Below are 25,121 nucleotides of genomic sequence, written 5' to 3' on the forward strand. Positions count from 1 at the left end.
CTAATTAACAATTGGTTACCAATCTTAAAATAGGGAAATTTATAATTATACTGCGCCACCCTATTTTTAGATTAGTCTATATAAAATAGTAGGATCAATTCTTAATTAAGTTAGCAGTCTTCTCATTAGTTTAGGCCGAATTATTTACTATTCCACTTGGGGTTCCCGCAAGATTCGAATATTTATGAACGGTGCAATAATAAGGAATTCAGGCAAACACAATATTTAGATTAACAAAATAAAACATTTAATATGTGATATATAACAAGTACAATAATTCTACTTTTAAATGAAACAATACAATAAACTCAATACAACTCGCTAAGTCTCTCATTCCAGTTCGATGTTCTAAATTCTCAAAAACAATTTGCAACTTCAAAACACATATTTTCTTAACTCAGATTAAAATAACAAACTTCACAATCAGTCAGTCTCTACAAATCTGTCAGTTCAATGCTTAAGTTCACAGCAGGCACTAATCTAGGTAGACAATATTCCAAGCAAGCTTATTCCGGACTTTGAGCATCGGAGATCTATTACAGTTAATGCTAGAATAGACAAACATATACAACTACTCTTACCAGATAAAATCTTCAATACATCAAGTTATTGCGAGTACACTTATGAATTAACTTATTTACATTAGCGGAACACACATAATAAAATTCTTCTACGCTTTAACTGAACTTTTGTTAACTGCGCTTCACTATTCTAAAAAAAACACATCAATAAGGCACTGATATCTTTCCTTGTTTACTTTTCTGAAACTAGATAAATTCATTATATTCTTCTCAGGGCAACACAGAATTAAGACGTAATCCTAGACTAACTGGAACTAATCAGAATTTTTCATTGAATGTCCAGTTCTTTATTTATCCGATTACGACATCAATTTTCCTCTATAACCACAGCTTATTTCACTTGCAGCTAAGTATATGATTCACTATGTTTTGGCTCACTTCTCAACACTATTCTCATGAATTTCTGCCCTAGAGAACTTATAATTTTCTTTCACTTCCTTGCTTATATCCTACTTTCCTTCAGGCTCCGCAAAACTCTCTCTTCTCTCTAATTAATAATCGTCTCCTCTTTCTTCATATATGACCTTCACTCCCACCTTACGTTCGAACGCCACGCTCTCTTCATTCGTGGTTGTTTACGCGTGCGTCTCCATGACAACAGACTAAACGTAAACATTTCGCTAATGTAATACAACGCTCTACTACTACATGAATGATTACATAACGTTAAATAATTTCACAAATAAGAATAAACAGAATATTTGAACTACTTAGTCAACATTTTCATTACATATGAAATTAATTATAAATAACACTTTACGTTACATCATATATATTTAGTTACCATAAATTTTACACATATTATTATTTAATATATTAACAGTAGGTAAATAATTAAATAGTAATTCTTAAATAAGGAATAATAAACAATTTTATATAAACCATGATTAATATTTAAATAGGCAATGTTAAATGTGAATGAAAATAATAAATTACATAACATAGCTTCATTCACAATTTAACAGCAGCATACGTATGATATTCGACCAAAAATGCTGAAGTATGGTGGTATAAAAGTCTTACAGTGGCTGCACTGCAGTTTAGAAGACCTGGACAGAGGGACGAATTCCTGATGATTGGAGTAGAGCTCTCATAGTACCCATATATGAAAAGGGAAATCAAACTGAATGTGAGAATAACCGAGGTATTTTCCTACGGAGTGTTCCTAGTAAGATTTATGCAAGTATACTTGAGAAATGGTTGAGAAGAATTATGGAAGAAAAGTTGGTGAAGAACAAGCTGGATTCAGGCCAAATAGAGGCTGTCTGGATCAGATCTTCACTTTATGACAAATAGTTGAGAAACCACGGGAATATAACAAAGATCTGTATTTAAGTTTTGTTGATTTGCAAAAGGCATATGACCAGGTGCCAAGAGAGAAGCTATTCAATACGCTACAGTTATATGGTGTCAATGGGGCATTATATCAAGCAATACTTAGTCTTTATTTGAGTTGTAAGTCAGCAGTTAGAATTGAAGGAAGTACAGGAAGATGGTTTAATGTTAAATCTGGTGTCAGACAAGGATGTAGATTATCCCCTCTGTTATTCATTATCTATATGGATCACATTATGAAGGAAAGTGGTATTAAAAATGATATCAGAATTAGAGATGTTAATGTCAACGCTTTGCTTTATGTGGACGATGTTATACTCCTAAATATATCAGTTGCAAGTTTGCAAGATTCCCTGACTAAATTGAATAACTGTTGTCATAGATATGGTATGAAGGTCTGCAATAAAAAGACAAAGTCGAATCGTTGAAAATATCAACTGCGTTGTGAACAGAGAACTTGTGGAACAAGTTAAACATTTCAGCTACTTAGGCACAATTTTTACTGAAGATGGTAAATTAAATATGGAAATAGACAACAGAAACAACAAAGCTGGTATGGTAGGAAGTCAATTGAATAAATTCATATGGAATAAGAGAGAAATTAGTCGGAACACTAAATTAGCTGTATACAAGACAGTGTTCAAACCCAGTTTTAACTTATGGATCTGAGAGCTGGGTCAGAAGTAAAACACTTGACCAAAGACTAGAGACTGCAGATATGAGAGTTCTGAGAGAGATTAGAGGTGTGAATAGATGGCATCAATGGCAATATATTAAAAACGAGGATATTAGGAAAGAACTTGACATTGACAGCATCCAGGAATGTATTAGCAGTGCTAATCTCAAGTGGTATGGTCACTTAAACAGAATGTGCAAGGAAAAATTAGCAAATCAAGTGTTCTCTGGCAGGTTGGTAGCAAAACGACCCAGAGGTAGACCAAGATATAGGTGGATTGATACAGTACAATGTGCCTTAGACGATAGAAATATAAGATCTGATAATGTTGGAGTCTTGACAAGTAACAGACTGATTTGGAGGAAAATTGTAGATAGGAAGTTAGTAATGATGTAAATTTTTCATGTAGTACTATCATATCCTGTACACCCCTTGAGGGTACATGGGAGGAATTTGATGATGATGATACTATGGCTACTCCTTTTCCTTGATTGTCATTGCCTGAATATAATGTTTTGCATTTATTGCCAAGAAAGATCTCACCAGTTTTTGTCTTTTTTGTTTCAGTCACTGCTATTATGTCAATCTGGTACTTATCCAATTCCTCAGCTAGCTCCATTTCTTTGCCATTGAGGCTTCTTATGTTGATAGTACAGATCTTGAACTCTGGTGATGTTGAGTTGGGGTAAGTTTTAAGATTTGTTCCAGTAGCTGAGTTTTTGCTGTTTGCCCTGGTTCCCTGGCAAAAACAACAGGGGCCTTGTTTAACCAGGCGATATCCCAGCCAGCATGAATTAAAAATTAAGTATCCTATTAAAACTGAAAAATGATTATACTTTTTTATTATGAAATATTGTGCAATATTTTTGATTATGATATTTTGTGTTATGTAATTAAGTGAAAATTCTTTGTATCATAAAATTAGTATATAGAAAGAAAAGTGTGAATACTAACCGTTCCTCGACACAGGGCCATCTGAATTTTATCAAGATCTGAACAAGCACACCAACATTCTGCAATGAGACACTTCTGAGTCACATCTAAGTTGAAAAGATTAAGCGTATGGTATATGGCTTTTATTTTACGTACTTTAACAAACCAACTCTTGATATTCTTTGCTGCTGCAACAAGAACTCTATAACGATGATCCTGAGTCTGTCCTAAGACCTATGGCAATATTAGTCACATAATTAAAACATAGAAAAATAGAACAATGGGTAGTAATATATTATAACATGTACATAATAAATATAACAAATAATGAAATTAATACCGTATTAAGATCTTCAATACGTGTCATAACTCCAATGGACATTTCTCTTCTATCTGCAGGTGTTTCTGGGCATGGATAAAGAGTTGCTCGAAACCTATAACACATTATTTTTTAAATGAAAGCGGTTTTTAATTCCATTCTTAAAAGTATTTGAGGGAAAAAACACCTCTAAGTGTGTTGTAAATTAACTGAATGATGAAAATATGAGTTTTTATATATATATTTCCATGTGTATGTGTGTATTTTTCCTGCACATAAAAAAAGGTTAAGTTCATACAATAAGTTTGAGTACTTCTGATTTTTTTTTTTTCAAGATATTTATTTACTTGAAAACAATTCTAGTTTTCCTAAATCCTTAACTTCTCATACATTACATTCACTTATCTTAGCCTTTAAATAAGACAAAAGAATTGTAATTACAACAGAAACATTGTTTAGTAATTCTAAAAATGTACAAACAATTATTTACATAAATCTGTTCAGAAACATTTTATAAGAAATGTACTTTCTCTCACACTCAATTATTTAAATTTAATTTCATGAATTAAAAAAAAGTTTCCTATGAAACAGGACAAATTTCTTTGTAAATTCCCATCTAGAATTAACAGCTTCAGCTTTCCAATGCAATCAATTCATTCAACTTCCAACATGAGAGCCATCTCACTAATTCAAAGTTAACATTCTAAATCAAGAATCTTGTCCTGCCCTGCTTTGGTAGATTAGAAAAATAACTTTTCATGGATAACTTCAGAAAGTTATCCATGAAGATGAAACACTTCAAGCAAGAAAACTGTTGACTTTACAGTTCTCTAAACAATCCATTATGAATTGGCTTCCTTTATCTGAATGCACTTTCTTGTCTTTGGTGTTTTGTAACATACTATCATGAATACAGTTTAGAAGAAAGCACCACTTTCTGCTTGATACAAAATGTTCTGTCTTCAGTTTCATCTGCTGACAGGAACAAACACAGGTTTGAATAAAGAAAGCACTAGATCCAAACTAGTATTGGAATTTACTCTTCCAAAACTTGAGCTACTGTTTATCCTTGGAACCTTTTTCTAGATTCTTTATCTTCTAGTGATCATACACCATTTGAAAGAATAAATACCTTCAGATAAATCTATAGGTCTCCTACATTCCTATAGCTTTTTCTCCTCTCTAAACAAGAACCCCTATTCTCCTAGTCTCCACAACAACAAAAACAAACAGCTATTGCTTAAATGCTCTGATGCCTCAGTGTGTATGTGCACTAGCTTCAAACTGTTCTATAACTTATCATTTTATCTGCACTGGTAAGATAAAACATGTAAAATAAACTTTATGTAAGAACAGCAGTTCTACTACATGGCTTTTCTTAAATAAATTGATAATTCCTTGGTATTAGCTAGCTGAAATTATATGCAGTTCTTGAAGTTGAAAACTGTTAACTTCATGCTTTATCTCCATGAACTCTAGCTAAACTCTAGAGTTCATGGAGATGAACTCTAGAGTTTAGCTAAAAAACTATTTAGTATTGCTAAAATTACTTTTTAGCAATACTTTTACCTAATCTCTCTCTCTCTCTCTCTCTCTCTATATATATATATATATATAAATGTGGTTTATCTGAATGAGTCATCAGATACTCCATAGTGTGTTCTAAAATTACTATTTGATACAGCATTTAATAGAAAAATTTACATCAATATTTAAAATGATTTGGCATAAGAAATACCACATTTAACGCACAGCTATTATTGGCAATAATACTAAAAACTAATATAACAGAACATTTATACCAGAATTTTAGCCGCATAAAATTTTTGCCCAAGTGGGGCATCCTCAATAAGAATTCAAAATAAGGCACAAGCAACCTAATGAAGATTCAATGAGAACACAGCCACACACACATGAAAAAAAGTAGACCAGCATGGTCCAAAGTGCTCTAAAGTTCTGATGACATTTTTATGTTATAAAAATGTATATTAAATAGGGAGAGCTGTATGAGCCATTTCTTCATACAGCCATCCCTATATGTTTATATTTTACATAGCATATATAAAAATGCCAGATTTAAGAACATCTGATGTTCTCAGAATGCAAGTTTCCTAAATTTGGGGCAGTCTCATGCACCCAAATTTGAAGTTTTTCAGAGCTGCGGCAAACTTGCATTCTAAGAACATCAGCCCAACATTTGAGATAACTCAATTTAGCCTGCTAGGGAGCATCTTTAAGACTCTGGGACTGACTTTGTGATCCCTGAAGATGGCAATGTAACATTGCCGAAATATAGGTGGTTATCAAAGTTTTTATAATTAATAATAAGTGAGTAAGCATATGGAAGAAGGTACTGATTATTATTAAGAAGAGAGAAGTTGTGATCAATGAGCATTTCCTCTACAATATGATTTCATCCATTTGTGTTGGTACTATCCCACAGAGGGTTACATAAATTAAAGTCACCCATGAGATGTATGGGCTGAGACAGTTACAAATATAAGCTTATCACGTTCAATTTTGTTTAGCTCTAAACCCAGTGGTGAATAGATGGAGCATTCTGCAATAAGAAATCCCACAGACAGGCAAACTGTTACTGCTTCCAAAGCAATATTAAGGACATGTTGGAAAGGAGTATGATTGAGCATTAGTTAGTTACTCCACCATGAGCAGGATCATCTGCAGTTCTGTCCTAATGAACAACAGTAAAATGCCTAAAGGTTTGATCCTCACTGGTTTTTAGATGTTTCCTGCAGACAGACACAGAGGGGTTTGTATTTCTGCAGCAGAACCATGACGATATCAATATTTTGGTGAAACTGACAACAGTTCCATTGTAGAAATTTTCTTATTAGTTTGGCTATGTAGATTTGTCTGATTTCCAAGATGTTGAGGGCTTACTTTTGTCGGGCTTATGTTTATCTATTGATTTAGGGAAGTATGGATAGCCAGTGTCCATCTTTTCTGGAAAAATGTTTAATACATCATCTCATGTTCTGATGCGTGGTGAGTTTAGTTTACTTTCATTCCATACAGAAATGCCAATATTTTTTTATGGGTGCTTGGTGGTTTACCTTTAGGTGAGATCCTTGCCATAATTTTCTTAACAAGTGGGTTCTCATCGAATGGAATAATTTTTTTGAGTTGTTTCAGAAGTGAGACCATAGGTGGTTCAACTGATGTGCTCCACAGAGAAGAACCGATGACCATAACATTCAGGTATGGTGGAATAGACATACAGATTTGAGTTGCTACTGATATTTCCCTAAGTCGCCTTCTCAGCATACGATTTCAGGACTGGAGTAGTGATGGTGACTAGCTTCCTTTTACATCCTGATATTTTGTATTTCTTTTTTATCCTTCTACCTCTGAGATGCACAGGTTATCATCATTATTATCATGCTCTTTACTACCATATCAGACAGGTAGTAGAGCTATGACTGGCAGTTTGGAAATGTCCATATTTCTGACTTTTAAGGCATCTCAATGGATTGGGACATATAACCACCCCACTTTTACAGATGTTGGAGGTTTAGATATATCAGAAATAAGCATGATGTTCCTGGTTGGAACCAGATGATCATCTCTTTGTATCAGGATGAGCTTCATGCCTGTCACTCTCTGATCTTTAAGCTCTGAACATATCTCCTAATAACATGGTAAACATCAAGGAGATTCCATTCTGTTAGCATATTTCCAGATGAGTTTAGTGTCTTATGAGGTGTCACTGTAATTGATATGCCACCAAATGATGTTGCCTTCAGTAATTTTTCTGAGTGTTGCTGACTAGATGTTTCCATAAGGAAATCACCAGATTTTATTTTACAAGTCCTAAATCCTTTTGAATATACAGAAGGATAATATTTTTCCTATTGGCTTTTCACCTGTTGCATGAATGATCAGAAACACTGGTACATTTAAATTGATATTATGTCTTGTTCCATACCACTATTATCAAATTGCATATATACAGTATCAATACTTGGCTGGGACCTTGTTAGGGCTTCTTCATCTTTATTTGAAGAGGAATTCATGCTCAAGAGATTTTTGATACTTGCTGTGGTGCTGGTATGTCACCAGTCCCCACTACATCATCTGGAGTCAGATGATGTAGTGGGGACTTACTGCAACACAGCTTAATCTTGCAGGCAAACTCACTAGCTGACTGATCCTGGCTGGGGTCATCCAAGACTGACTGTCTTGCCAAAACAGTGGCCAAAGTAGTGCAAGAATATCAGGATCCCCCCTCCCCTTTCTGGATGTTCCACAGATTGCGCTGCACAGCATACACATGGCAGCAGAGTGTTTGATCCCAGATGAGGATCTGAAAGACAGGATAGCACAAAAGACTCAGGAGATGCAGAGCAAAGAATATGTGAAGAAAAGCAAAAGGAAAAAAGATAGAATAAAAAGGACTATTACCCCAGTTGGGAGATCCCTTCCACTAGACACAGGTGACCTCAAGGGACAAATTTTCTCATCAACAAGGCTGATAAAGGAAATCAATTATGGCTTGGGACATAAAAGAATATTATAGAAAACTTATACTGCTACATGACTACACCACTTATCCTCTTTCTAATGAGCCAACTTCTAGTCATTTAAATAGACTAAACAAACTCATCGATAGCACTGCCAGATTGGATGAAGAAACCAAAAAAGTCTAAAATCTATTATGGCTACCCTCTTAAATTGAACAGTCTCCTCAAAATTCATCAACCATATGTTTCATTACAACATGCCACCAGCTGCAAAGGTTCATCTTGTTATAGAGTTGCATAGCATCTTTAATTTACTAATATCGTTCACAGGTAAATCCACATCCTTCATCAAAAGCAGTTTCCATTTTAAAGGGGAGGGGGAAATCTCAGCACTTCATCTTAACCCAAATGACTTGGTCTTAATATTCACTTTACCTTCATGAATGTTCCACTCTCTGAAATATTAGTACTCCAACAAAACTTTTCCACATATCTCTGTCTGATTTTTTCATCCACTCAGGTTACTTCATTTTATAAAACAAATTTCACTAGCTAGCAAGTCCTTACTTTTGTTGACTTAAGACCAAAAAAACCCTAGTCTTTATAAATAGAAAATGCAGCCAACTCAATGAACTGATCATGATATTGTCTTCAGAGATGTTTAATAGAGTACATATGTATGGAGTCATCTAAAAACAGCTTAATTTTTTAGATGTTTAATAGAATACATATGTATGGAGTCATCTTTTTTCTACTGATAGAGATCCTTGCAGATAGGAAAGAGAATAGTGATAGTTCTCTTTCTCCTACTCATGTGGAGTACTTTGCAGTTTTAGCAATGGCTACTCTATAACCATCCTATTTCCTTAGTATGGTACAGATACATGGAGGATATCTTTGAAGTATGGCAAAGTTCACTGTGTACTTCAACTTGTTCACAAAAATCACTACTGTTCATCCTTACAATTTATTCTCAAATTTGAAAAAGTTTCCTTCTTAATCTATAATAACACTATATTAGGATCTACACCTAGAATGAAGAATAAGCTCTACACAGGATAAGCATCCTCCTTTGGCCTACACTGGAGTCTATCAAATTTCCTGTGCTTGTGATTTGTCAGACTTTGGAGCAGTTGCAGCTGTTCGCCATGATGAACATCTACACTATATTAGATTCCACAAGCTGCAACAATCTGAATTTGAACACACACACCATCTGCTCCAAACAGGATGTTTTTGGTAAAAAGACTAAGTCATACACAAGATATTTTCTTATGGAGTGGATGCATAAAGAAAGTGTGAAACCTTACTACCTGCCCCAATCTGAATTGATCTGACAGGCTGAATTCATCCTCTTTATGAGAAATTGTTCTTCATACAGCCCATCCCCAGTTAATATATTTTAACACGTATAAACATTTTGTAGAAGTTTGAACTGTGGTACTCTAATTTATTCACATGTGGATGACACGTTCTCATTATTGAATCGTCATTATACTACTTCATGTTTAATGAATGTCTCACATGCTTCTTTAAATTTTCTTTCAGATCATGCTCCAGATGGATGTAAGAGTTGTGTCATTCCACTCAATCCCATGGATATCTCTAGAACAGATCAGAAAGACTTGTTTCAGTGGATTTAAATGAATATGCCTTTTGTGCTTTTTTCCACCACTATGTCCACTTCCACCTATATATATAGGTGGATTTGGTCTTAATATTCAACTTAATATTCAATTAATATTAGGTGTGTGTGTGTGAAAGGTTGCAAGTACATTTTAACACATTGACTGCCACTAATTTAAGACAGAATTTATTACAGCTTTGATTTGATGATTTAAAGCATTAGTGTCAGTGAACATGTTAATTTATAATGCTCCTGGATGTGCGGAGAAGGAATTTAAATCAAATTTAAATTTAGTCTTGAAATTTTTATAAATGTCTACTTTTTTTCTTTTCCTTTTTTAACCCTGATAGATCTTTAACATAGGAGATAGAACAGCTTGCACTAATGGTTGTTGCTTTGGTGTATTTTTGTCAAGGTTTTTTTTTTTAATTATTTATTTTTTATTTGCTTCTTTCCATATTCTTTTTTAAAAAGATAGATTTAAAAAATTGTAATTCTACTTTGAAATCTTTATCACTGGAGAAAACTGTTATCACTCTCTTTTTGAATGGTTTATTATCATCCCTAGTTTCTGCTGGGTAATAGTGATAGGAGTCTGTATGAACATACTGGCTAGTAAATCTGTCAAGTGCTAAATGGAAAACAGTTCAACATAAGGCAAATTATGAGTGTGTCCAGGAACAATAGGGATTTTTTTTTTTTTAAATTGACATAAGAGAATTAAAAAATTCTGAATAAAAATAACACAAGAGCAACAACCATCACAGCAAGCTATATCCATCCCCTATATTAAAGGGATATCCCTAAAGTAGAAATTTATAAAAACAATATCAAAACTACCTTTAAACCTCTATAAAATTAAATGCTAGTTTAGCATGTCCAAGGATCACTTCCCTCTCTTTCTCACATCCAGGTTCATACTATATCAAGAGTCTGTGCAACTTTCCATTAGATAGGTGAAATTAGATGCACAATTAAAATCAGAAAAGAGCACAAAAGCCATATTCTTTTAATCCATAATGGGAAAACAGAATTTTTTGATCATGCACCGAGACATTCCATACGAATGAATGGAAAGGCACAGAAATTTGACATCTAACCAGAACATAGTTTGAAAGCAGATTTAAAAAAGTATGTGAGACTTTCATTAAACCAAATCTAAACATGAATGATGGACATAAAATTTTTAAGATTTGCACAATATGCATCTGGCCCTGACAATTCTAAGTTTCCTGAGTACTGAACTGCAGTAATGTCAAATTTAGGATCATCCAGTTCTCCAAGCTAATAATTAGGATTCTAGAAAAATGCATACATGCACTAGTTTTAATGTCTGAATTAGGTTGATGTAGTTTTCATCACAAGGAGTCAGGATTAACATTATTACTAAATATACCGTAGTTTACAGTAGTATAGCACATTAAATTGCTTTTATGCATGTATCCCCGAAGAGGAATTTAGTAATTTTAATTTATTTAACTCAAAATGGTAGCTGTATTTATAAATCAAGTTTCATTGCTGATTTAGAAAGACAACTATTTTTATTGTCTCAGTAACTCCAAACACACACACACACACACACACATTTATGATATTACTTTTAGTTCTCTTTAGGTAATTTGATTTAGATAATTTTTCATTTTTTTTTTTTTGTTTGTTGCCCAAAACATCTGGAATGTTGTCCAGTTAAAAAATTGCTATAGTATCGTGTCATCATGGTAAATGTACAGTTGCAGCTAACAGTTTGGTTTTCTCATCTAAATTTGCCAGCCAATCCTTGTTCATTCATTATTCACATAAATAATGGCAAACAGGTGTAACAAGGTAAAACTAAAATGAATCTGAATGCCTAATCTGTTATAAAATTTCTAAAAAAAAGCATGTTTGCCTCCAGCTTTGATATACTGGTAATGTCTTAAATAGAAACTGTGAGCATGCATGTATACATTTGCAACAAATAATTTTTTTTTTATCATATATGCTGATCACTGTGTATGGAATGCTTAATGCAATGCAACAATTTACAGATGGTACTTGCAAAGAGGGCCTGCAATTAAAAATTATAATATACAGTCTTTATACAATACTAATTCACATTTCACACAGTCATGGTAGTTGGAAAATGTGATCTTTCTTCTTCAATATGTTATACATTTGTAAAATCTGAATATAAATATGAATCATGTTTATATTGCCAATGGGAGTGGAAAGAATCTGTGTACTTACCCTTCACATATTTTTTTCACTCTATTTTTTAATTGTTCTCCTTGAAAAAATATGATAAAAACAGACTTGTACACTTGGTCACCCTATAAGGAATGCAGGGGAAAAAAATGCATATTTTGTTAGGAAGAAATGAAAAATGTATATATATTTTTTTGCAATATTTTCTTCACACTGCTAAAATTTAATTCATAACATATGGGGTATAGTGAAGGCAGGGTTGTCCCCAGAAGAAATCACAAGAAACAACAACGATTATGCTTTAAAACTAATTTCTGTAGTTGGACTTAGCTGAAATTTTTTTTATTCCTTTTGTTTGGTAAGGAGTATTAACTATGAAGATATATTTTTAGGCATATATTCCTTAAGAGCAGATTCTAAAGAAGTTCTGAAAAATTAAACAGCAAAGTTTTTAGTTTTGAATTTGATATTCTTGAAAACCAAAAAATAAAGGTTAGAAGGTGTAGTGTTAAGTAAAGCATTTATGTTCACTTTTTAAGTCATGTATAACAAAGAAAATGTGCCGTTTTAAATCTAAATTTAAATCTAGTCACACAATGAAAAAAAAATTAGCTTCTAGATCACTGACCAAGTGGATAAGTATTATAATCCACTCAACAGTCACACACTAAACTGTCCACACAGGAGTAAGCCAGGGGTAAGGAGCATAACTTGGGGGTGCTTATAGCAGATATCTTTAAATAAAAAAAAAAGAAAAAAAAAGTAATAGGGCTATGGCCATTTGATTTTTGAAAAATTGCTGGGCAGTTTATAATGGTTTTAAAAAAATCGGCTGGTTCTCAAAACTACTCTCGTCTCAATACATAATGCAGTACATGCTGTGTTCTGTGTGTGTAACCCACAATTTTAAAACAAACTAAAACTTGCTTGTTGACTGTAACATAGGGTGACCAGATTTTCAAAACAAAAACAAACAAAAAAAAAGACATTTTGAATTTTTCAGCAATTAAAAAAAGGGACAAAAACAGGACATTTCTGGTACTTTCTACATAAAAATGGAATAACAATTACAATTACAGTACACAGGACTGAAGTGTGCATTATAATTATGGAGTATCAGCATTATTATTATATTTATATGAAGACATTATTTCTTCCAAAAGTGTTGGTTCTTTCAAGATCTCATAAAAGTCAATACACGAATTGTCAAAGTGTGTCTTGATCACAATTATTCCTTTCACAGTCTTGGTGTTGAATTGATTCTTTTCATCAGACCACAAAGAACTCATGAGAGAAAAAAATCTCATCACTGATTGCCTTTAGGCTGCTTGCAACTTCAGCCCAAGTTAGTGGTGTTTGCAACTTAATCCAGTGAAATGTTTTCAATGGCTGGAAATGATAAGTCATTTGTTTAAATATTCAAGAAAAGTATCATAAAATAAATTTGTAGTGTCTAAAAATTCTTTTTCGAAGATGCCCTCATCTTTTGGACTCTGAAATAATTGATGACATTTTAAATGTTTGAAAGTTCTCAGCTTTCCTATTTGTAATTTTTTGTCTGAGCAATTCCAATTATACTACTTCAGTTGCCAAAATATTTTCCCTTTCTATTTTCATTATTGTTATTCAGAATATTTTCAAGCTGGCTTTGCACGAAATGGAGCTAAAGTATTGATTGTTGGTTACTGAAAAATGATTTCAACAATGTAGGGCATTTATCTTGTGATAAAAAGTAAGATCTGAGTCCATCATGCATGTCAATAATTCACAACTGGTAGTAATGAAAACCATCTTGTTTGTACATTACTTAGAACAATGCTTGTATTCAATTTCTGTAAATGCGCAGAAATTCTTCAATTCCTCTACTTTCACGGTGCAAATACTGAAATATTTTATTTACGATTGTTTCGATATCAATAGGCAAAATATTAGCACTTGTCTGTACACCATTATGAACAACATGAGCAGCACAACCAATAGCATGAATGTTCATTTTTAACCCTTTGTTAAGTCTTGAAAATACATTTTTGGAACCACCTTGTTTGTATTCATCAAAGTTAGTGTCGCAGTTATCTGCAGAAAATGCAATAATTTTCTCAGTCAGTTACTGTTTCTGCAAAATATTCAATATATAATTTGCAAGCAGTTCTGCTATTTCTCCTGTTATGTTCTGAAAATATCACATTAACCCAAATACCTTTATTTGGGATGAAGTACCTAACAAGAACAGTCACCAACTTCAAATCTCTGTAGTTTGATGTGTCTACCATAACTGACACATATTTGGCTTGTTTCAATTCAATTGCTATTTCTCACATTGCATAAGGTGCCAGGACATTCACTAAAATTGATTGGCACTGTATTCGCCCACATTTAAATTTCTTTTGAAATAAATTTCTCACCATTGCAGAGGTGCAGTCCATTGACCTCAAAGAAAGGTTATGTTTCGCTGCATGAAACGCAAACAAATCTTCTTGAGCTGCAAGACATTTACTTTCGTCAGTTAATTTCCTTTTGAATTTTTCGTGAAAAATGATGTAGCTCGACTTGAACTGTGAGCAGTGGCTGTCAATTTATATTTTTGCTTCATCAAATGCTGTTTTATATCAGAACGGCCTCCATGTTTAATTGAAAAAACTGAACGACACACAGTACACTGCAACTTGTTTCATCGTCTTTCAAGAAGGGATATTCTTCTTTTAAATCTCGAGTGAAACTAAACTTCCTTTTTGGCACGATAAAATCTGAATGAAATATCACCATTCACAATATATACTCACTTTAACTTTCGCAATTATTAACAGACTGGAATAAGAAGCACAAAACAATGGTATGGTAGACAAAGTAATCTTGTTACTGCCCGGATGCAGCAGTGCTGCTACTGGTTGAAGCATTTTCATCCTATTGCAGAGAGAGAGAGTATGTTCATAATGGTTGATAATCGTCATAGCATGCATGATTTCTATCTCAAGCTATCAGATGTCACCAGCAGAGACATTATCCTTTCCATATTTGAACATACAAGAATGAAGTCATGTCACAAATTCAAAAAAGGGACTAAAGTTAATAAAAAATGGTCAATTAGCATCCTGTTAAGGTTTTGTTGGGACAAGGGGACCAGAGTCTAAAAAAGGGGGACAAATCTGTTAAAAAAAGGGACGTCTCATCACCCTACTGTAACAGCCACCAGTTTATGCAATGGTCAATTTGTCAATGTCATTAGAAATAATGTCTGAATGGCACATATTTATAGATTTTGCAATGGAAACAGTGTTGCCTGTTACTGAATGCCAATGACTTAAGAATATTGAAAAAAAAGCTTAGAAATGGAGGAAAGAGTACTGTAAAAAGAATCAAAAGATGACATGAAAACTGAAAATAACATTCTACATTCTGGAGTAATTACTATGAAAGATAAATGAAATAAGCAGTGACAGAACAGTAGCAGAAAATATTAAAGAGGACTGCATATCAAAACTCAAAGGAGAAAAAGATACCAAAAGCCTGAAACGTGGAAAGGCAGCTAGAGTAGCTATTTGACCAGAAATGCTCATATTATGATTATTATTATTATAATATTGGTATCTCCATGGAGTCAGAATATGCATTGCAGTAAACCCACACTACTCATTATTCACACAATACCTATCATGCCTCTCCTTAAACTTCTTCACTAGTGGAGCACTTAACTACCCTGGCAATCCATCCCACTTACTCACTCACACTACCCTCCAAAGCAAAAGAACCTAGTTTGCACCTTTTTACAAAGCCACACCCTTACACAACTACTAATAGTGTTCCTTTGTCCTCTCCCTATTCTTTATGTATTGAAAATTTTCTTTTGTGTCAATCCTATAGAACCCCTTTAGTAACTTATGTTCCCTCTCCTCCACCTTTCAACTAAATTCTGCAACAGATACATCCTCAATCTATCCTCATAGGGAGCATTCCACAGACCTGTCACCAGCTTGGTCACACATCTCTGAATCTTCTTCATCTCCTTAACTCCAAGTAGGCCAAATCTGTGCATGGTAGTCAACATGTGGCTGAATCATACCTTAATAAAGAGGGATAATAACTTCCTCATCTTTACTTGTCAATGTGTTCTTCAGCACCTAAGGAATGCTTTCAGCTATTTTGCCAAATTTTGCAATATATCCTCTGAATTTCAAACATCTATCCACAATCACCCCCAGATCCCTAGCATTATGAATTTCCTGTAATCCAGTTCCTTCTTCTATTGCATCAGTCTTATGACTGGTAGCTCAGCAGCATTTCCTTCCATTCTTCTCTTCTGCTTGCTTTCCTCTTTTTTAGTCCAGTGCTTTGTTTTATTTGATCAAAGTATCTTTTCCTTGGTCTTCCTCTTTCCCCTTTGATATTGCCTTCCATTATTCTTCTTGTCAGACTTTCATGCCATAAGATATGTCCAATCCATCTGTCTCTTCTTGTTATTAATGGCTTTATCAGTGTTCTGGGTTCATTTACTTCCTTAAACACTTCATTAGATTTTCTGACTTTCCATTTTTATCCTATGCATTTCATCTCCGACACCACATTTCAAATGCCTCCAGTTTTCTAATATCTCCTGTTCCCATTGTCCATGTTTCCTGCCATAAAGTGCTATACTCTATACATAAGTTTTTAGAAGTTTTTTCCTTAGTTGTAGAGTTAAGTTTCCTTTTAATGCCTTTTCCATTTTATTGAATTGGTTTTTTGCTATGCCTATTCTTATCTTTATACAGAGTATCATTCCCGTTACCTTACATTCTGCAACAAAATTGACAACTACTGTCCTTTACCCACAATGCCAATTTATTTAAGTCATCCAACATCACCTTTATCAACTACTGCCATCCCCAGTTTTGTATCTTAAGCAAAAAAACTAAATATCCTCCATTATATCATTAATGTACAAATTAAAGAGTTGAAAATTTAATTGGAGTGGGGGGTCGTTCTGCTAGATTCTACTCCAACCATATATTGCTTTTAGTATCTGTCTGTCAGCCATCCTATGCATGCCACCGGCTTCATATCAATTCCATTCACTCCAACTTGTGTAATAGTTTTCCAATGCCGTATTCTGTCGAATGCCATTAATGTACAAATTAAAGAGTTGAAAATTTAATTGGAGGGGGGGGTCGTTCTGCTAGATTCTACTCCAACCATATATTGCTTTTAGTATCTGTCTGTCAGCCATCCTATGCATGTCACCAGCTTCATACCAATTCCATTCACCCCAACTTATGTAATAGTTTTCCAATGCCGTATTCTGTCGAATGCCTTTGCAAAGTCCAGCAGTATCATGGTGTAGCTATTTCCTTTATCCAGATCTTCTGTCATCTTATAAAATGTGAATAAATTACTAAAACAAGACCTACTCTTGAAAGACATGCTGCCCCAATATAGAGCATGACATCCCTATCCATCCACTGTTGGATTTTATCTTTAACCAACTTTTTCAATACTTTAATCATTCCAGAGATACTAATTGGTCTTTAACTTGCTATTTCTGTCTTACAGCCACCTATGTAATGGAACTCTCTTACCCTCTTGATTCCCTTGGAAACTAGTCAGAGCTGAGACTTAGATTAAACAATATGGAGGTAAAATGTTCTGTAATGGCTACACCATATAATTCAGAAAGGCTAATAAGGTTGAATTCCAGAGGAATTTCTCTGCTGAATGTTCCAGATAACATTTATGCAAGCATACTTTAACAGACTGAGAACAACTGTAGATAGAGGTTGTCAAGCCAAGATTTTAAACTTTAATTTCTTATCTTAGAAATACTTGGGAAATCTTGGAAATATAACTAGAATCCATACTTCAGTTTTGTTGATCTGGAAAACGGATATGACAAGGTGCCCAGCGAAAAGCTTTTCAAAATGTTTCAATTATATGAGGAATGTTAAATGGAATGTTATACAGAGAAATGCATAGTATATATTTAAGTTGTAAGTCAGCAGTTTCCTCTAGTATTAATCATTATTTTGGTTTTTAGTTGATTAATTTCAGCACTGTCTCATGTACTAATTTATTTAATCCCAAATGTTTCTTCTTTTTTCTATTTGGTTCTTGACATGATGTTAATGCCATTTACATATGCTACAATCTAAAATGATTTATTTGTTAGAGTACTTTCAGTATCTAATAACAACAAAACTGGATAATGTATTGCAGAACTAAGTTAAAAAAAAAAAACATTGGAGCAAGACTATCCCCTTGTTTTAATTAATCCTTGAGTTATTGGAAAGAGATCTAAATAAAGAAATTTAAATAATTTTTTGTATTGCAAGCTGTGCTTCTGAATTTTTCAATGTTAATCTTTTAAGTTTCATTAGTTTATCTGGTATTCCAGAGTATCATAACTCCATATAATTTCTCTATTAATGCTGTCATACTTAGAAATCAACAAAAACCTGATGAATATTTATATTAAAAATTCCAAAAATTTCTCTAATAATTGTTTTGTTGTATGTATCTCATCAACAATAGATCTGCCTTTCCTGGAACATTCTTGGTACACAGCAATTTTCTCCATGAATGAATTTAATTTGTTCTTCAAAATAGAAGTAAATATTTTGTATGGTGGACATAATACAGAAATACCTCTATAACCTTCACAATCTGGTTGTCATTCTTTTTATATAACAGAGTGGTGCTTAAGGGTCAAAGCTGTATAACTGAGAGGAGTAATAACTCCAATAACTCCTTTAAAGGAATGCGGAGAACTGATCAGGGCTTCTGACCTAATGTCCAATCCTCACCTCCTCGTGGTGCACCCCATTGGGTATCTACCTGGATACTGAACGAACGAGGATCGGCTGGCAATTTGGAATTTAGCCGACCAAATTGTATTCTTATTGGCTTAAACCAAAATACAAAATGATGGTACAACATGACAAAATTTCATGCCGGCTAGGTTGTCGCCCGGTTAAACAAGGTCCCTGTTATTTTCACCAGGGAACCAGTGCAAACAGCATAAAGTAAGCTACTGGAACAAAATGAAAACACATCCCAACTGAGCATCGCCAGAGTTCAAGATCTGTGCTATCAACAAAAGAAGCCTGAATGGCAAAGAAATGGAGCTAGCCGAGGAATTAGATAAGTATCAGATCAACATAACAGGATTGACTGAAACAAAAGAGACAAAAACTGGCAAGATCTTTCTGAGCAATAAATACAAAATGTTATATTCAGGCAATGACAATCAAGGAAAAGAAGGAGTAGCCATAGTATTCAATACTAAATACAATGCAAATCTTGAATGGCAGGCAGTCTCAAATAGAGTGATGTGGACAAATATCAGAATGGGAAACAGGACAATGAGACTTATTTGTGCCTATGGTCCCAACAGAAGGTTCTACTAAGGTAGAAGTGGAGGAATTTTTTGATGTTTTAGAGAAAGCAACTGACACAATGAAAAAGGAAAAGCTGGTCCGTGTTGGGGATCTAAATAGCAGAATAGGAAATGATTGTCAGACATACAAAAATATTTTGGGAAAATTTGGAGAAAAGAGCAAAGCTAATAATAATGGCAAATACCTGTTGGATTTCTGCTCAGGACGTGGGCTGGTTATTACTAACACAATGTTCCAACATAAACATGTGCACAAATTCACATGGAGAGAAGAAGCAAGGAATAAGAAAAGTCTCATTGACTATGTTATTGTTGATAGTGATGTTTTTTTTCTGGTGCAGGACACAAGAGTATAGAGGATTTGAAATTGGAAGTGATCACTATTTAGTCTTGAGCAGGATAAAATTGAATTTCATATTGAAAAGAATAACATGTAAGAAAGTTTTAAAGCGAATAAAAGTTGAGCAGCTCTCCGATATGAACTGTTGACTAAAATACACAAAGATGATTGAAGAAAAAATGAGAGTTTGAGAACAGGAACCAAACCTTGGAGATTCAGTGGCAAGCCTTGAAGAAAACCCTGATTGATTCAGCTAGAGAGGCATGTGGTGAGGTCGTCTGCAAGGATAGAAAAATCAGAACTCCATGGTGGACACAGGAACTTAAAGAGACAGTGAAGGAAAAGAAGAAAGCATATCAAAATTCCTGGCAAATAAGTCAGCTTTCGCTCTTAGAGAATACAGAGACAAATGTAAGAAAGCAAAATACTGTGTAAAACTAGCTAAACAAAAGTAATGGGAGGAATTTGGCAAGAACATAGACAATAAATATCAAGAAGGAGGCAAAATATTCTGGAGGTTGTTGAAGAAGCTTAGAAATGGAGGAAAGAGTGCTTATAAAAGGAGTTAAAGATGATAAATGCCACATGAAAATAGGAGAAAAAGCTATCCTTGAACTATGGAGTAATTACCTCGAAAAATTACTAAATGAAACAAGCAGTGATAGCATAGTGGTAAAAAAACACTCAACAGGCATACAGTCAAGAATGCATATCCATACTTGAAGTAGAAAAAGCCATCAAAGTCTTGAAATGTGGAAAGGCAGCAAGAGTAGATGATAATCGACCAGAAATACTGAAGTATGGTGGTATAAAAGTCTTACAGTGGCTGCACTGCATAGTTCAGAAAGCCTGGACAGAAGGACAAATTCCTGATGATTGGAGTAGAGCTCTCATAGTACCCATATATAAAAAGGGAAATAAAACTGAATGTGAGAATTACAGAGGTATTTCCCTACTGAGTGTTCCTGGCAAGATCTATGCAAGTATACTTGAGAAACGGTTGAGAAGAATTGTGGAAGAAAGGCTTGGTGAAGAACAAGTTGGATTCAGGCCAAATAGAGACTATCAGGATCAGATATTCACTTTATTCCCATGCTTTCTCAAATAGTTGAGAAAGCATGGGAATATAACAAAGATCTGTATTTAAGTTTTGTAGATCTGGAAAAGATCTTGACAAAGTGCCAAGAGAGAAGCTATTCAATATGCTACTGTTATATGGTGTGAATGGGGCATTATATCAAGCAGTACTTAGTCTTTATTTGAGTTGCAAGTCAGCAGTTAGAACTGAAGTACAGGAAGATGGTTTAATGTTAAATCTGGTGTGAGACAAGGATGTACATTATCCCCTTTTTTATTTATTATCTATATGGATCACATTATGAAGGAAAGTGGTATTAAACATGATATCAAAATTGGAGATGTTAATGTCAGCTCTTTGCTTTATGCGGACGATGTTATACTTCTAAATAAATCCACTACAAGTCTGCAAGATTTCCTGACTAAATTGAATAACTGTTGTAATAGATATGGTATGAAGGTCAGCAATAAAAAGACAAAGACAATGAAAATAGGCAGAATCATTGAAATTGTCAACTGCGTTATGACGGAGAACCTGAGGGAACAAGTAAAACATTTCAGCTACTTAGACATGATTTTTAGTGAAGATGGTAAATTAAATATGGAAATAGACAACAGAATCAACAAAGCTGATAGGGTAGGAAGTCAATTAAATAAATTTATATGGAATAAGAGAGAAATTAGTCAAAACGCTAAATTAGCTGTATACAAGACAGTGTTCAAACCAATTTTAACTTATGGATATGAGAGCTGGGTCAGAAGTAAAACACTTGACCAAAGACTAGAAATTGCAAATATGAGAGTCCTGAGAAAGATTAGAAGCATGAACATATGGCATCAATGGCAATATCATATTAAAAATGAGGATATTAGGAAAGAACTTGACATTGTCAGCATCCAGGAATGCTATAGCAGAGCTAATCTCAGGTGGTATGGTTACTGAAACAGAATAGGAAAGATTAGCAAAACAAGTGTTCTCTGCCAGGTTGGCAGGAAAACAACCTAGAGGAAGACCAAGACATAGGTGGATTGATATGGTACAAAGTGCCTTATTCGATAGAAATATAAGATCTGATAATGTTGGAGTCTTGACAAGTAATAGACTGATTTGGAGGAAAATTGTAGATAGGAAGTTAGTAATAATGTAATTTTTTTATGTAGTACTATCATATCCTGTACACACCCTCGAGGGTTCATGGCAGGAATTTGATGATGATGATAATGATTATATACCAGACAGATGAGACTTTCCATTCTTCTGGCATTTACTATGTATATTCTTCCTGGATGTATGTTGTACTATATCACTAAGAGCTGGTCTTGATGCAGGTTCTACAGATTTTTCTTCTGCAGTAGTAATTAGGATGTAATTTTGAGCTGCAGAAGTAATGTTCTTATTCAGTAATTCATGAAAATATTCTCATCTGTTTTTTTTATTTTTATTTTTTTATTATGTTTCTTTAAACAATTCTGCTTATATACATCTAGCCCAGGTTTGTCTTCCTTTAACTTACTGTCATGGTTTGATCTATTCTGTACATCATTAAGTGCTAGTCTTTTCTTCCTTTGACAGATTTTATCTGTATCTCATATCTATTTGTTATATTTTCCTTTTTTTTAATGCCAGTTAGAGTAAATTCTTTGTATGCTTTTTTTTTCTTTTTTATTATTGTTTGAGAACATTCTTCATCAAATCAATCTCTTTTCTTTTGTATATTTTATATACTAAAGTCATCTGCGGTATCCAGAATCCATTTTTTAATATGTCCAGCTTCTTTCGATATGTCGTATTGTATCTATATTTTCAGCCCTCTATTTTTTCCTTTAATTTTGAGTTAAAAATCTGTTTTAACTTCTTTAAGCCTCCTCTGCAAGTTAAACTTGAGTTCTCTCTCATTTCGTTCTTGTTTCTTCACGGAGATTCCACACTTATAGTTAATGTTGACCAGATAATGATATGAATCACAACAAGGCTCTTTTACATGATCTTACATCCATAATATTTGATGCAGATCTTATCCATATGCTTCTTTACAAACTTGATCTTTCACGAGCCTTCACTTCACAAACATAATTAATCTGATTAAATCTTGTTTCATCTGGAGATATAACCTTATTTTTACTTACAAAGTGAAATGAAGCACAAATGTGTTAATGCTGCCTGTGGAAAATATAGTATGAATGTTGTGTTCAAAGTAACTGCTGTGTAAGCAAAAACAATAAAGAAAAATATATTTTCTAGAAAAAAAAATATTTAACTGTTACAAAACATGTTACAAAATGAAAAATTTGATCCAGCTCGGTATGCAAAAAAAAAGGTTTATTTGAAAAAGCATTATGCAATTAACCACACAAATACCTGAAAGAAATGTACTAAACAGCTCGATTTTCATATTTTATGCAAATAAACATGACACAAATATTAGACTGTATATGCAGTCACAGTTCCAACTTGAAATACAGGAATACCTCAATTATCGCGGTTATTGTTGCCATGAAAAATACCGCAATAATCGAATTTGCGATAATCGGGATAAATAATGCATGTAAAATGGGTGATCATTGCCAAGGATTTTTCAAATCTATTAATTAAATTTTATATATGAAGTAAAAAAGAAATGTGTTAAACATATTAAGTAAAAAATGAAGGTTCATTTAGAAAAACAAGATTATTCTTTTAATCTTTATTTATATATAAGGAGTACATACAGTTCATACAATTATTCTTTCTAGGATAAAAATTGCTGTAGAGTTGTCTGGTGGAATTTTTTCTTTCTTTTTTCTTCGTATAAAACTCTGTAGCAATGGATGGAATTTTCAATTTCCTGACGAACTTTTATTGATCGCTCAAGATTAGGATCACCGTTTTTTTTTTTTTTTTTTTCTTTAAAATTTTCAGCAATTATAAGCATTTTGTCCATTTCTTTGAGGGCAACTTCCTTCGGTGCCACATCAATTTGTTCGTCATTATGATCGATTTGAGCATTCTAAGCATGTTCTCTCTGGAAGTGGTAAATTTGAAAATGTGACTTGCTTGTGCCTTAAAAATCCTACTGAACAAGTTACCAGTAGTGAAGTAAAGGAATTCTTTGAGTCATTAGAAAAGATAGCCGACTTAAAGCTGATTCTTGCTGGAAAATTAAATAGCAGTGAATCACATAAGTAGAGAATGTCTGGAAAAATTTGAATAAAAGGAAGGCTAATGATACTGATGGTAACGTGATAAATTTATGCTCAGAACATGAAGTATTCATTATTAACACTATGTTCAAAAAACAAAGATGCACATAAATGACATTGCACGTGTGTGCCATTTATATTGCACAAAATGCACATAAATGGCACACAATATCAATAAACTGGATAAGGAAGCAATATACAGGGAATTAAAAATTAAAAAAAAAAAAGTGATCATTTAGTTTTGAGCAGAATATTCAAAATCTACAACTATATGGTATAAATGAGACATTGTTTCAAATAATTCACAGCCTAAGCATAACTGCAAGCCAGTAGTAAGAACTGAAGGATTTACAGGAATATGGCCTGAGATAAAATCCAATATTAAGTATTCAAACTATCTTCACCATGTGGAAGCTATTGTATTTATCATCTGAAGTTAACTAACACTGCACACTGCAATAACAAACTGTTACTATAACTAATGAAAAATCCAATCAAAGCTTTGTAGGTGCAATGCTAAAAGAAACTCACTATATAAACTATTATGTTTATTAATTTTTTTATTATTAATAATTTATTATTTATTATTAACTATTATTATTATGGTTCCTACAAGTTTGCTATAGTGAGAGTCAACTGAATACGGATTACATTATAAAGGAAAGTGATAAACCAGACATCAAAATCAAACATTAAAGTCAGCTCTTATGTGAAAGATGTTATACTGCTAAATCAAGTCTTCAGGATTAACTGAACTGAACAGCAGTCATAACAAGTTTGGTATGCAAATGGAAAAAAAAAAAAAAAAGATAAGAACATGGAAAACAACTGCTTTCTTAATAATAAATCTATACAACAAGTCAAACATTTCAATTATTGAAGATAGCAAAGAAATAAATAGAATAAGAAGCAATACTTGTGTGGTTGATGATGAAAGAAGAATAACCAACAATATAAGTGTGAGACTAAGTTTAACTTATGAATCTAAAAGTTTGGTTAAAAATAAAGTTAACTGAAGACTAGAT

The 25,121-nt window shown here is 33.4% G+C and overlaps 1 protein-coding gene across 1 annotated transcript in view; it reads right to left on the reverse strand.

Annotated features, from left to right (window-relative positions):
- Positions 1-25,121, reverse strand: part of Vha100-1 (V-type ATPase subunit a family protein Vha100-1) — a 233,903-nt gene that overhangs the window by 133,276 nt on the left and 75,506 nt on the right. Inside the window, exons 7-9 of the mRNA XM_090412379.1 lie at positions 12,179-12,261; positions 3,866-3,959; positions 3,547-3,759 (exon numbers count right to left, since the gene is read on the reverse strand). Of these exons, the coding sequence (XP_090268505.1) occupies positions 3,547-3,759; positions 3,866-3,959; positions 12,179-12,261 (390 nt within the window). The remainder of the gene's footprint in view (positions 1-3,546; positions 3,760-3,865; positions 3,960-12,178; positions 12,262-25,121) is intronic.

The sequence above is a fragment of the Typopeltis vanoorti genome, chromosome 22 (assembly GCF_054136105.1).
Source record: "Typopeltis vanoorti isolate ZY-2024b chromosome 22, IOZ_Tvanoo_1.0, whole genome shotgun sequence".
Classification (NCBI taxonomy): domain Eukaryota; kingdom Metazoa; phylum Arthropoda; class Arachnida; order Uropygi; family Thelyphonidae; genus Typopeltis; species Typopeltis vanoorti.